The sequence below is a fragment of the Micromys minutus genome (genome assembly GCF_963924665.1).
Source record: "Micromys minutus genome assembly, chromosome: 12".
Lineage (NCBI taxonomy): Eukaryota > Metazoa > Chordata > Mammalia > Rodentia > Muridae > Micromys > Micromys minutus.
This window is the reverse complement of record NC_137981.1, coordinates 15,647,630-15,662,162: the sequence shown is the minus strand read 5'-3', so window position 1 is coordinate 15,662,162 and position 14,533 is coordinate 15,647,630. Positions and strand designations below refer to the sequence as shown.

At 40.3% G+C, this 14,533-nt stretch overlaps 2 protein-coding genes across 2 annotated transcripts; one reads left to right on the top strand and one right to left on the bottom strand.

Annotated features, from left to right (window-relative positions):
• Positions 1-1,474: 1,474 nt before the first annotated feature.
• Positions 1,475-2,401, top strand: OR4E2 (olfactory receptor family 4 subfamily E member 2; the record flags this gene model as incomplete). Its single annotated transcript, XM_080926382.1, has 1 exon — positions 1,475-2,401. One exon carries the CDS (start codon positions 1,475-1,477, stop codon positions 2,399-2,401), a length of 927 nt encoding a protein of 308 aa, XP_080782508.1.
• Positions 2,402-10,095: 7,694 nt separating this feature from the next.
• Positions 10,096-11,028, bottom strand: OR4E1 (olfactory receptor family 4 subfamily E member 1; the record flags this gene model as incomplete). The annotated part of the gene is made up of 1 exon (XM_080926381.1): positions 10,096-11,028. The coding sequence occupies one exon, from the start codon at positions 11,026-11,028 to the stop codon at positions 10,096-10,098; it is 933 nt and encodes a 310-aa protein (XP_080782507.1).
• Between the last annotated feature and the right edge of the window lie 3,505 nt (positions 11,029-14,533).

Sequence of the window (14,533 nt, the reverse complement as noted above, 5' to 3'; positions counted from 1 at the left end):
AATAGCTCTCTGGTCACCACCATTCCTAATGGGTGGATACAAGTCTAGTAAAGTTCAGTCATTCATTTATACTTCCTTCCCCCAACCCAATGTTAGGCTGCCTCAAATAGTAGCAGATTTAAAACTCCTCTGTCTGTAGCTTCTTCTACAGTTTGGCCACTGTACGAGATCACCTTAGCCTAAGTGAAACAACTAGATCAAGGCTTCCTTTTTGTGTGATTCGTGATGGTTATTTTCTAAACTCCAGCATGAACAATTAGGAACAATGGGATAGTCCCTGGCAGAAAAGTTATATTACAGAGCTGAAAGAATCACAGCTTGTGGCTTATTAGTTCAGTTGAGAGGGCGCGTTTGGACTCACAATACCTAAGAAGTTAGTTACTTCAAATAAGATATATATTTTTTTGAAAACCTACAAAGTGAAAGGCACTGGCAAAATTCTGTAAGAGGTAAGTCTCATGTGCTTGTTATTTTTTGAAAAAAGTTTTTATAATTAAAATATAATTATATTATTTTATCCTTCCTTTTCCTCCATCTGAGCCTGCCATGTAACCTCCCAAAATCATGGCCTCTTTTTAATTATAATATATGTATATATACAATATTTATACATGAATATATAGACATATAAATATGTAAACACAACTTGCTCAGTCTGTGAGTGCTAATTTTACCATGTATATACAATTTCTGGACTGGCCACTTTGTATTGAAAAACCAAATAGGGGAAAATTCTCTTCCGCTCTCAGTATTCCTTGGTCTATGACAGAGGCGCTGTGAAGCTTCTCTCTTTCACGTTAGCGTGTCTATGTGAAGCTTCTCCCTTTCACGTTAGTGTGTCTATTGGTATTGTACTTGTTCAGTCCTTGTTTAGGTAGCCATACTGATGTGTCATTGGTGAAGCTTCTCTGTCATTTCTAGGAAGCATTGTCTCACAGCCAGTTTTTCGGGTGCTCTGGCTTTTAAAATCTTTCTGTTACTCCTGCACTTTTAAAGAACTGTTTAGTTTATGGGAATGAAAAGCTAAATCCCCTACTTTCTCTTATAGTTAAGTATCCTAAAATAATCACGAAAGAGAAAGAGACTTTTATTGAATCCGGATAGACTTCCTCAAGTCAGCACTTCAAGATAATACAAAAATGAAGTGCAAGATGAATGGTGTTTTAATAAATGTAAAAGGACCCAGCATTGGACAAAACAAAAGACTATTAAGGTTTTGAAGGTTAATTATTTTAATGCATAAGTCAAATTATGAGTGGTCTCAGTTGGAGTTTTATGATTTTGGAACAAATCTAATATTATTCTTGGTGGATTATTCTGAAGTGAAAAGAACCAGGTAAAAACAGGATTCAAAATAACTTATATATTTATGCTAAGCCTCATAAAAAGCAGTCATTTCAATTATTTTATCCCTGTGTTACTCAGGATAATTTAAAATTTACCTCCCCACCAGATCTTCTGGAACGCTCATTAGATGGGATCTCCAAATCAAACACGAGTGACTGAATTTGTCTTCCTGGGCCTCACTGACAACTGGGTGTTGGAGATTCTGTTTTTCATTCCATTCACAGTCACGTATGTGTTAACCCTTCTGGGGAACATCCTCATTGTTGCTACCATAGTCTTCACTCCGCGTCTCCACAATCCCATGTACTTCTTCCTGAGCAACCTGTCCTTCATTGACATCTGCCACTCATCTGTCACCGTGCCCAAGATGCTGGAGGGTTTGCTTTCAGAGAGGAAGACCATTTCCTTTGACAACTGCATCGCACAGCTCTTCTTCCTACATCTCTTCGCTTGCGCCGAGATCTTTCTGCTGACGATTATGGCATACGACCGTTACGTGGCTATCTGTATCCCACTGCATTACCCCAATGTGATGACCATGAAGGTCTGTATACAGCTCGTCTTTGCACTCTGGTTGGGGGGCACGGTTCATTCACTTGTTCAGACCTTCTTGACTATTCGCTTACCCTACTGTGGCCGGAACATTATTGATAGCTACTTCTGCGACGTACCATCTGTCATCAAGCTGGCCTGCACAGACACGTACCTGACGGGGATTCTGATTGTGTCTAATAGTGGAACCATCTCTCTCGCATGCTTTCTAGCCTTGGTCACTTCCTACACAGTCATCCTGTTTTCTCTTCGAAAACAGTCAGCAGAAGGTCGTCGCAAAGCCCTGTCCACCTGCTCAGCCCACTTCATGGTGGTCGCCCTGTTCTTTGGGCCGTGCATCTTCATCTATACTCGGCCAGATACCAGCTTCTCCATCGACAAGGTGGTATCGGTCTTCTACACAGTGGTCACCCCTTTGTTGAATCCTCTCATTTACACTTTGAGGAATGAGGAGGTGAAAACCGCCATGAAGCATCTCAGGCACAGACGAATTTGCTCATGAAGTCATGAGTGTGCGTTTGTGGGCACTAAGATGGCAGGTGCAGTTGTGGCCACATCCTGAATGTGGACGTGACCACTGCTTTTAAATACCTAGTCTCCAGCCTGAAAACTCAATTTTTTTTGGTTATTATTTTTTATTGGATATTTTATGTATTTACATTTCAAATGTTATCTACTTTCCCTCCTCTCCCATCCCCCTTCCCCTCCCCCTGCTTTTCTGAAGATGCTCCCACTCCCACCCGCTCCCACCCACTCCTACCCACTCCCACCCACTCCCACCTCATCGCCCTGGCATTCTCCTACTCTGGGAAAATGAGCCTTCACAGGACCAAGGGCTTTTCCTCCTATTGATGCCAGACAATGCCAACCTTTGCTACATATGAGGCTGGAGCCATGGGTCCCTCCATGTGTAATTATTGGTTGGTGTTTTAGTCCCTGGGAGCTCTGGGGGGGTTGTTTGATTCATAATGTTGTTCTTTCTAGGGGGTTGCAAACCCCCTCAGCTCCTTCAGTCCTTCCTCTAGCTCTTACATTGGGGTTCCTGTGCTCAGTCTGATGGTTAGTTGCAAGCACCCTCAACTGTATCAGTAAGGCTGATGCAGAGCCTCTCCAGAGACATCTATATCAGGCACCTGTCAGCAAGCACTTCTTAGCATCAGCCATAGCTACTGGATTTGGTGGCTGTGAAAATTCACTTTCTTAATAAAGTACTCACAAGATCAAAAGTTGAACATTTTGACTAAATTGACTATGACTTTTTATTTTTGAGGTTAATTCTTTCACATTGGAATCTGTCTACGTCCAAGCCTCAAAGATTTTTGGCTGTTTTACTTTACAAATTTTATAATTTTGCCCCTCCAGTCCTTCTGCCAGCTCTCTTGCCAGGCTCCCTGAGCTCAGTCTGATGGTTGGCTCCAAGCACCCACATCCGCATTGGTCAGTTGCTGGCTGGACTTCCTCAGGAACCATCATTCTAGGTTCCTGTCAGAAAGTACATCTTGACCACAGCAACAGTGTTGGGTCTGGTGTCTGCAGACATGATGAATCCCCACATGGGGCAGTCCCTGGTTGGCTCTTCCTTTAGTCTCTGTTCTGTCTTTTATCCCTGTTCTTCCTTTGGACAGGAACATTACTGGGTTAAAAACTTTCAGATGGGTGGGTGTCCCCATCCCCTGACCAGGGGTTGTAGTATCACTTTTTTGATGACCTAAAATTCAAACATGTGAACCAATGGGAGCCATTTTTACTCAAACTACTATATTTTGCTCTCTGGCCCCTATAGGCTTGTAGCTATATTATAAGGTAAAAATGTATTCAGTCCAACTTTAAAAGTCCCATAAACTAAAAGATTCTCAACATGGTTTAAAAGTCTAAAGGTCAAAGTCTCTAATACTCATGCCAGTCTCTTAACTGTAACACTCCATAAAATCAAAATCATAACATACATCATGTACTTCCAATATACAATGACACAAAGTATATGTTACCATTTCAAAATGGAGGAATGGGAGCATAGGGAGAAAATGCTGGACCAAAGCAAACCCTAAAATCAGCTGGGCAAATTCTAAATTCCGCATCCTCATGTCTGACATCAAAGCACTCTTCAGATTTCCAACTCCTTCCAGCCTTGGTGACTTCACCATACTTCTTCTCCTTCTTGTCTGCTTCTATACTTGGCGTGCAGTTTTCCTTGGTAGGTGTCTCACACTCCAGTATCTCCAATATCTTGAAGTCTACAACACAATTCAGGCTTCACCTTCACAGTTATCCAAAATTTCCTTTCTGAGCCTCTCTTCATGGGCACCTCGATATATTCTGGGTTTCACTCATTAGCTGTGGGATGGGATTCTACAACCACTTTTTTGTGTCTTTGGCCAGAATCACCTGGAAGAAGCTGATAAGTTCTGCTGCTTGTTGGGGCTGCAATATATCTCCCACATTTTCATCAGCTTTCTGTTTTTGATGCTTCCTCCACTGCTTAAGCTTTCCTTTCATTTCTTTCACAGAGTTGGAAGCTTAGCTGGGTGGAGTCTTGCCCTTAGGCTACTACTCTCTTTATGCCATTTATCAGAAAGCCTAACCTTTTTGTCTGGACCTACATCTGTTATACTTTGTGATGTTCTTTTTCTCTTAAAAATGTACATTTTGTATTGGTCCTTGCTCAGCTTGCTCCTCTTTAAATTTAGATCTGCATAAGAGTGGCCACTAATAACCAAGTAACACAGTTGGTATTAGGCTATCTTGAAATCTCCTCTGCCAACACTATTAATCCAAAGTGCTTCAATTCAACCTCAGGCATATCTATCTATCTATCTATCTATCTATCTATCTATCTATCTATCTATCTATCACCTATCTATCTATCTATCTATCTATCTATCACCTACCTATCTATCTATCTATCTATCTACCTACCTACCTACCTACCTATTTTTTTTTTGACAAGGGCAAAAAGCAACTACATTCTTAGTCAAAATTTCCCAAGCATGGTCTCTAGGCCATTTACTAATATTCTTCTACTCTAAAACTTCTTGAGCTGGACTATTATAATTTACATTTCTCCCAGCACCAGTGTCTTCCATACTCCTACTAGTGTGGCCTATTAAGCCCCACTTAAAGTGTTTACCTGCTTTCCTAATCCAAAGTCCCAAAGTTCACATTTCACCAAGAAGCATGGTTAAGCCTGTTGTAGCAATACCCGGTACTTCTAGTAGCAACTTCAAACTCAGTCAACTTTTATTGCTGTGAAGTAACACCATGACTTTGACAACTCTTAGAAGAGAAAGCATTTAATCTGGGTTTGTTTAAAGTTTCAGAGGTTTAGTCAAGTACTAGCATGGCAGGAAGCATGGTAACATGCAGGCAGGCATACCTAATGCTCGAGAATTAGTTAAGAGATCTAGATCTGGATCCACAGGCAGCAGGGAGGGAGGGAGGGAGGAAAGGAGGGAGAGAGGGAGAGGGAGAGATAGATAGATAGATAGATAGATAGATAGATAGATAGAGAGAGAGAGAGAGAGAGATCTATTGGGACTGGCTTGCGCTTTTGAAACCTCAAGGCCCACCTTCATGAGTACACTTCTTCCAACAAGACCACACCTACTCTAACAAAGCTACACCTCATAATTACTCCCAAGTAGTGGCACTCCTGATGACTAAGCATTCAAACATATGAACCTATGGGGGTATCCTTACTGAAACTACCGTAATATTTAAAGGCTTTTCTATCTCAGTGTTCTATTTCCCCTTTCGTTTAACCTATAATCTACTATTACTCCTTTTTGAATGTGTCTTTTCCTTCAATTTCTGGCTTCCACTTGTGCTCAAATACACAAAACAAACTTGGATACCAATATGAAAGAGAATTATAAAACAGTTGTTTTATGAGGTCTGAGTCACTTACCAACAAAATTCATTGCTTTATTTTTCTTTATAGATGATTAATATTATACTATCTATTTGTACATAAACACCTGTCAATCATCTATTTAATCTTATTTTTCTTATCCATTCAGTTAGTAATGAACATCTATTTTGTTTCATTTTCTAGCTATTGTGAGTTCAGTCTTGATGAGCATTGATGTGCAAGCGTTTCTATTGTAGAATATAAAGTCCTTTGAATATATGCACGAGAGTTGCACAGAAAGATCATATGTAAATTCTATTTCTGGTTATTTTAAAGGTATTTATTTATTTTTATGTGAATGGGTTATTGCCTATATGGATGTATTTGTGCCAGAAGTGCCTGGTGCCTATGGAGGCCAGAAGAGGTTGCTGGATCCCTTTGAACTGGCATTACAGATAGTTGTGAGTCACCATGTAGGTGCTGGGAACTGAATCCCGGTCTCCTGCAAGAGTAACAAGTGTTTTTGACTGGGCTCAGAGGGAGATGGAACCAGGAAAGATACCGGGAGGATCAATATTGTTGTCTTTGATGATGAAGGCACCAACAGTCCTGGAATGCAAATAGCCTATAGAAATTGGAAAATAAAATTGAGCTTTTAGAAAACATGTTATCTTCCTGACACCTGATGCTAGTCCAGGGTGGCATGAGTTGAATATCTGCATCGCATTGTGCATTGAATGTCTGGACTACAGAACTGCAATACAATTAGAGTTTTATTTTTTTTTTTTTGTTTGTCTTTTTTTTTTTTTTTTTTTTTGGGAAAAGTCAACCAATCAAAATAGTTAAGAGGGCAACTTAGATGTTTACAATTTCAGAGCCCAATATCCTGAGCTTGTTGATGTATTATAGAATAGATTTAGTGACACATTTTGAGATGTAGGTCAGAAGTATGTTGTGCATGTGGAGGATTTTGCTTATTATAAAAAGAATTTAGAATTTAGAATTCAATGGATATTAACTGACATTCTGTTACTTGTAGAAATGATACCCAAATGTATTCTGGAGAACTGGGCACAGCCAATATGAACATGGGCACATCACATACACCATGCAGAGTGAATGGATCACCGATTGCAACAAAAGGTAAAATATGATTGAAGTGAGAGAGCAAAGATATTGTCTGATGAAGCAAACAAGAAGCTGTTCACAGAAGTATTAATATATGAAAACAGTTACTCTTTGGCTGATAATAATGTGCAAAACATTGTCTACCCCTTCATTCTCTTATAAAACCAAAGCCAAAATAAAAGTCTTGTATGATTTATGGTGATGAAAGAGTGTCTGGATATACTTTCTAAACTTATATTTAGGAAATTTAGGAAAGAATAATTATACCTTATATTGTGTGCATTTGTATGCATTGATGTTCAGACCCATTGGTATCTATTATATAGAAATGAGCCTGTAATACTTCATTTGTAATATTAAAATATTTTTCTATTATATAGAATGTTGTGCCTGAGAGATTCAGTGGTTGAAGGAAAGACAGCTAAACAAGAGTCAAGAGGTGAGGTCAAGGGGATAGTGAATTAAAGGCTAGCCACAGCTACATAGTGCATTTGAAGAGAGCCTGGATTACAAGCGATCTTGTTTCAAAAAAAAAATAAAAAAAACAAAAGATTAAAAACAGAACAAACAAACAAACAAAAACCAAAAACCCCAAGACCCCCAAACCAAAATGTTAAAATTATTTTCATTTTATTCTTTAGCAAGTAAGTACACACATTTTTATCTTTTGCCAGAGTCTGAAATAATTTTTGTGAAATGGAGAATAGATGTTTTACTTTATGTCTCTAGAGAGTTGTGAAGATCCACACAACTGTAAACGGCAGTGGCCATTCACAGGTGACAACTTTAGTGACTGCTAAGCAACATTGGGTGATACTACCTTTTCTATAAACAGATGTGTTCCTCTGCTGATTCCTGCACACAGAGGCTCTGTTTGTGCTCTTTGGAAACCTATTCTCACATCTATCATTGCCTATAGGAAAAGGACATTTAAAAATATGAACCCTATGATTTTCAAAACTTGGCTTATTTATCACACCAGGCAGAAGAACAAATATGGTTTAATGCTATTCAGGCAGTTAGGTTTGGGGAAAGCAAACACGGGACTAATTAGCTGATGTGTCTGTGCCACCTGAAATACTCCCTCCCACTCCATGCCTGCATAGCCAAAGCTCAGAGCTTTTGAAGCTCAAATCACTTACTAATATATTTACAGGCAAAAGGACCATTAAAAGAAGAGATGGTTATTTTGGGCCAGGGACTTATTGATGGCATCCTCACTGATGGCTGATGGCTGATGGCTGAGGAGATCCAGGCTGAACTACAGTGTGACTTTGATTGATGGAGTCATAGTGAATGTCTGATTTCCAATATGTCATGCTCCTTTGTAAACACAGATTCTTATGTAGTCCAGACTAATCTTCAATAGTAGCTGAGGCTGACTGTGAAGTCCTGATCCTCCCGCCTCCACATCTCAAATTCTGGGATGACAGGTGGTGCCACCATGCTCAGCCACTTTCTCTTTTATAAATATGTAAAGACACAACTCTTTGTTTGCCTTTTCCACTTGTCACATGCCTCTTTGCTGTTGTGCAAGCTGCCCCAGAGCAATTAAAGGAGCTGGAAACAGATCCTGTACTAAAGTTGGTGTTCTCTTTCAGCACTTGAAACAACATCAAGTGACTATTAGTAGTATAGTAATAAATGCTTGGTTGGGTTAGTTCTCTACATAATAAACAGAACAATCCAGGCAGTGTCTCCAGTGACTGTGACTCCAGTGTCTGGAATTTAAAGGTAAGAGGATCAAGAATTTAAGGCCAGGCTGAACCACATGAAAATCTGTCCCCAAAACAACAATAAGCTGTGCACTGGTGGCACACCTTTAATTCCAGAACTGGGGATTAAAGGCAGGTGGGTCTTTATGAATTTGAGGCCAGACTGGCCTTCAGAGCAAGTTCCAGCACAGCCAAAGCTAAACAGATAAACCCTATCTTGAACAACCAAAACTAACCAACTACCCAACCAAAACCAACCAACTAACCCACCCATCCACTCACCAACCCATTCATCAGCCCACCAAATCTCCGACTAACCAACCAACCAACCAACCAACCAACCACAATAAAAAAAATATATATTTTAACCTAACAAAACCTACTTGTAATTTCTTATTTCTTTGCTTACCCACTTTTGGCATCTTCACACTGTATGGAAAAGAGTCTCAAACTCACTAAGTGAACACAGATTTCTCCAGTGACCCCTCTGCTGCCAGCCTGCCCTGCTATCTAGGCTGTCCCCATAGTGGTTGTCACTTGGAACAAGCAGTCTCCCCAAAGAAGTTTTTGTACCTGACATCTCTTCAGCTTGGAATGTTTGCTGCTTCTGTTTTTTATGATTGGTGTTTTTCTCATGTTTCACATCTCAGGTATGATGGAACTTTCTCAAAGATGCTTTTTTGAACTTCCCAGTGCAGGACAAGCCACTCCTCTATCCATGGTGCCTACACTGTCCTTTCTTGTAGCATTTATAATTGTAGTTAGTGGTTCACAGTTTTTGTTGTTTTTGTATTAGTCTGTGTACCCCATGTAGCCTGTATATTTGCTGTATTTGTAACTATAAATCTAGTGTCCAGCACAGATTTGATGCTCCGGAAGTATTTGTGAAATAAGGAATAAAATGTCCCCAGTTCATTATTTTGATGGCAGATTTGGATGAACTCTCAAGAGGATTAGTAACTTCAGTGGTCAAAGCTTTTCTTTGTCACCAGTACTAGCATTTGAGAAGTCATTTAAGCAAATATCACAATGAACAATGTAGGTGAGGGTTTTTTTTTTTTTTTTAAGTTGGCATTTTCTTTCAGTTCTTGGAACAATAGTGTGTTGGTGGATCTGCTTTGAAATCTAATCTTGTAACTTTTTTTTGTCATGTAGGAAAGTGAACCTGGGTCCCCTATATGCCAAGTACACATTCTGCACTGAGCTACCCTCTGGGTCCCCTGAGTTCTTTCTCTCATTTTGTAGCAGGGTGATTTTCAGCATGGTATTTGCTCACAGTGAGCTTTGGTTTTCTTGTAGTTATATAAGCATGAAACTACTACTGTTGAGATAATTAAGTCTCACTCACCAAGATTATGTGTAACAATGTGGAAGATGTTACCAGTCACAGTAGTTACACTGACTGTTAGATATAGGACCAGAAGAAAACGTTGTAAAATATGGTAAAAACAACATGAAGTTGTTGCTGTGATTTTGATCACCAAGAATCCTAAGGGTTCATCATTTTCATTTTTCTCTCCTCCTGACTAACTTGTTCAAGGCATTCTTCATGTCTTCATTCCTAAGGGTATAGATTATGGGGTTCAGCAGAGGGGTGACAGCAGTGAAAAACACAGACACAACCTTGTCCTCTGGAAGGCTGGTGGATGGACGTGAGTAGATGAAGATACAGTGTCCCAGAAACAGAGTGACCACAGTGAGGTGGGCTGCACAGGTGGACAGGGCTTTCCTCTTGCCTTCAGAGATCTGTTGCCTCAGACTCACAAGGATGACGGCGTAGGACACTACAAGAACCACAAAACATACCACAGAGATGAGTCCACTGTTGGAGACAATGAGAATCTCAATAATGTGGGTGTCAGTGCAAGCCAGTTTGATCACTTGAGGTACATCACAGAAGAAGTTGTCAATCTCATCAGGACCACAGTAGGGCAGCTTGATGGTGAGTGAGGTGAGAGATATGGAATGGATGGTCCCCCCTGTCCACAGGGCTGCTGCCAGCGCCATACACACCTTCCAGTTCATTATTGTCATATACTGCAATGGTTTACAAATGGCCACATAGCGATCATAGGCCATGACCGTAAGCAGGAAGATCTCTGTGCAAGCGAAGAGGTGCAGGAAGAACATCTGGACCACACAGGCATCAAAAGAGATGAGCTTTTCTTCTGACAAGGTGTCACTCAGCATCTTTGGGACCGTGACAGTGGAATGGCAGACGTCAATAAAGGACAGATTGCTGAGGAAGAAATACATGGGAGTGTGGAGCCGGTGGTCGCATATGATTGTTATGACAATGAGGATGTTACCAACCAGTGTCAGGACATAGAAAATGAGGAATATGAGAAACACAGCCATCTGTATTTTCGGATTTGTAGATAAGCCTGTGAGCCGAAATGACATCACTGACGTTTGGTTGACGAGGACAGCCTTTTCCATTCTTTTAATTCTCTGTTAAAAATTAGAGTTAAACCTTGAAACAAATGTAACACTTAACATGTACATCAATCGTTTGGTCCCTTACTTTCTTGGTTATTTATGACCTCATGTACGCTTATAATTTGTGGGTCAAATATCTTGTGTTTATTTTATGTTCTGCTCCCCTCCCTTCTTTCCCCACTGGGTGCTGAGAATTTGATAGCAGCTCAAACATGTGAAATGCTTGCTTTAGCTTTGCATTACAACCTCTGTTTTGATTTCATCGCAACCAGCTCAGACTGTGGATGAAGGTTCTCCACACTGTAAATAGGGCCTTTGACTGAGGTCCATAGACTTGGCCTTTGAATATATTTTCCAATTGATTGTATTTTTCACGAGCCCAAATGTCTTCTCCCCTGGCGGCTTTGCCCAGGTGATGGGAGCTTAATGTCCACAATGTCAGTATTTGAGGACCACAGCCATTCACCATGCTGCTGCTCAGCTGGCTATGTGGTTGTGATGTTTGTCCAGCAGTTCTTTAGATAAGACTGCATAAATCCTAGAAGCCCTACACTGCAGACTGGCTTGCCCTTAACCTGGAGGTACAGGCTTAGCAGCACCTGTGTGCTGACTAGATCATGGCAGCTCTTTAGATTACCATTCTGTTGATGGATTTACTGGTTTATGAGTAAATCCAATAAAGCTGATTTATTCACTTTTTATATTAGCTTTCCTCTGATCCAAGTATCACTTCTACTTTGTAAGATTTTTATCTGCCTATCATCTATCTATCTATCTATCTATCTACCTATCTATCTATCTATCTATCTACCTATCTATCTATCTATCATCTATCTATCTATCTATCTATCTATCTATCTATCTATCTATCTATCTATCATCTATTTATTGTTCTATCTATCTTTTAATCTATCTATTCTATGTGCATGGTTGTTTTTCCTGCATATATTAATGTGCACCATGGAAGTCAGAAGTATGCATCAGATTCTTCTAGAACTGGAGTTACAGATGCTTATCTTCCACATAGGCACTATCAAGAGAATATGGGGTCTCTGCAAGAATAGCCAGGCTTTTAATTGCTGAGACCTCTCTCCACTCCCACTATTGTTTTTATAACAATTGTATGTCTATGTAAGAGTCCCAGAAGTTTAGTTCTTATAGAGAGTTTAGAGTTTAGTTTTCTGTCTTCAATTTTACAGATGGCAAAAATGAGGCATATAGGGGCAAAGCACTAACCAGGCTCAAGGTTATGCAGAACGGGAGTCACAGCTGGGTCTAGAGGTCAGGTGTCCTGGCCCTGGGCTTTATCCACGTCACCTTTGCTCTGAACTTCTGTGATGGCCAGCATAATAGGAGAGTCAAGCAGAGGTGTCTTAATGCCCTCTTTCTTCTCTTAGGTGTCCTGAGTCTGCTTGGGGTTTGCCTTTAGGGAGTCCCATTTCCAAAACTTGCCCATTCATGCCATCTTTGCACACAGATTTCCAGTGGTAGCTCACTCAGGGAATCTGTCACTCTTTGTCCCTCACAGGCTCTCAGCCTGTGCTTTCTGTCCTACAACATTCCTCAGGTCAAACTCTGCTGGGGAAATGCATCTAATCCATGTTGCTCTCAGAAAATTCTAATGTTCCCTGTCATGCACCATTCCAGTCTTGTGCAAATAATGGATATTTTTGCTGTTCATGTCAGAAGAAAGATTAACAGTAGTGTCAAATTGTGGCACTAGCCGAACTGTGGATCAATTTTACATTTTATTATTTCTCTTAAAAATTGCATTTAACATTTCCTTTTTGCTACAAAAAACCTATTTCAGCTGCTTGATTAGTGGCTTACAATCATTTTCCTTGTTTTAAAATTTAAAGTTTGAAGGACCAGGGGTTGACTTTCAATTCATCATGTGACACTTATTCTGAAACAAAGACTTCTGTTTCTTCCTCATTGGGCAGAGATATTCACATAACTCTGGTTCCAGGGTATTTGATACCTTCTTTTGACCTCCATGGGCACCGGACACTCACATGGTACATACACTCACACAGACAAAACACTCACATATGTAAGATGAACTAACAAATGTGAATCTATCCACTACCTCTCTACATACACACACACTTACATAGTGCACGAAACAACATTTCAGGAAAACGTAGAAGGTGATGAGCAAAATAAAAGAGAATATCTATAATCTCACCTGGGCGCTTTCTGATGTTCTCAGTCCCTTCAAAGATATTGACGTATTCTTATCTTATTGGGTATTCTGTTGTGTAGTCTGAATATAATGAAAATTATCTTCCAGCAGAAAAACAACTTTCTTGAAGTTGGCTAGTCAGAAAACCCTGTATTTCTAAAGTTCCCTGGAGAGCTTGTTCACAGCGGGTCATATGTCAGGCCAGCGAGGCAGTATTCCCGAGTTCTGACAAAGCCACCCTTCTGCCCTCTTTTTCCTATGTAAATAATTCTTCAGTAAGAGTTCCCAGGATGGTGTCCAGCCAGTTGAAGTTGTGGGATAAGGGCAGTGTCTCCTCTGTGTCTTTTCAGACCCAGTGATGAGTAGGGATTTAGAGCTGTGAGCAATCAGTTTCAGAGCTGTTCCAGTTTATCAGGACAACTTAAACACAAAGTCTTGCCTTTACTTAGACCCCCAGCCAGTGTGGCTGAAGGGACTTGTTTCCTCCATTGCTCACTTTAGGTGCAAGTCTTATGGTTAGTTCCATATGCAACTTTCAAGTCTTAAGCTCTGAAGGGGAATCGAGCAGACAGCTGTGGCTGGCAGCTGTTGCATTGGTGGAGTTCCACCTGAATTATCAAGGCTTTATTTCCAAGGCAACACCCAGATCGAGACAGAAGCTTGCCAGGTTACTCGTTTGAAAAGTGAATTCTGTGGCTGCTGATGTAATCGACTCGGTGTCTCTAAGGGAAGTTAATGAAAACAACAACAACAACAGAAACAACCCAAGTCAATCAGATAGAACTTGAGTACCTTTTTGGGGGCATAATGTATATAATGAAATTAACTATTAACATTTAGAGAACTAATTACTAAGTGATGACTCTGCATTTTTTTTTTTTTTTTTTAATTTATATGAGAACACAGACTTGGGAAGTGGATGTGAGGTTTGGTCAGCCCTCTGATAGTGTAAGTACTTTGTCTGAGAGTTAGATTGTCTGGCTGCAACTGTAAAAGTTCTAGGTGTTTAAATTTTGGGAAGTGTGTCAGTGTTGCATATAATATTAAAAAACCAACCCAGGCTATTGCTGGTTACGCTGTAGTAAGACGGTTTTTCCTCCTCCGTTGGGAGCTGCAAGCCATGGTCTTCCCCGTTTTGGTTCACCTGCCTTGGAACCACTGGACCTTCCCAGCCATCTGCCCCCTGCGGCTAGCTGTCACAAATCTCATAACCCAGTAAAATCAAAACTCTAGAGGCTTGTAATTTATCAGTCAGATTTATATCAGAAATTCTCAACCCACAAAACACCCACACATTGATCTCCAAGCCAATTGATATTG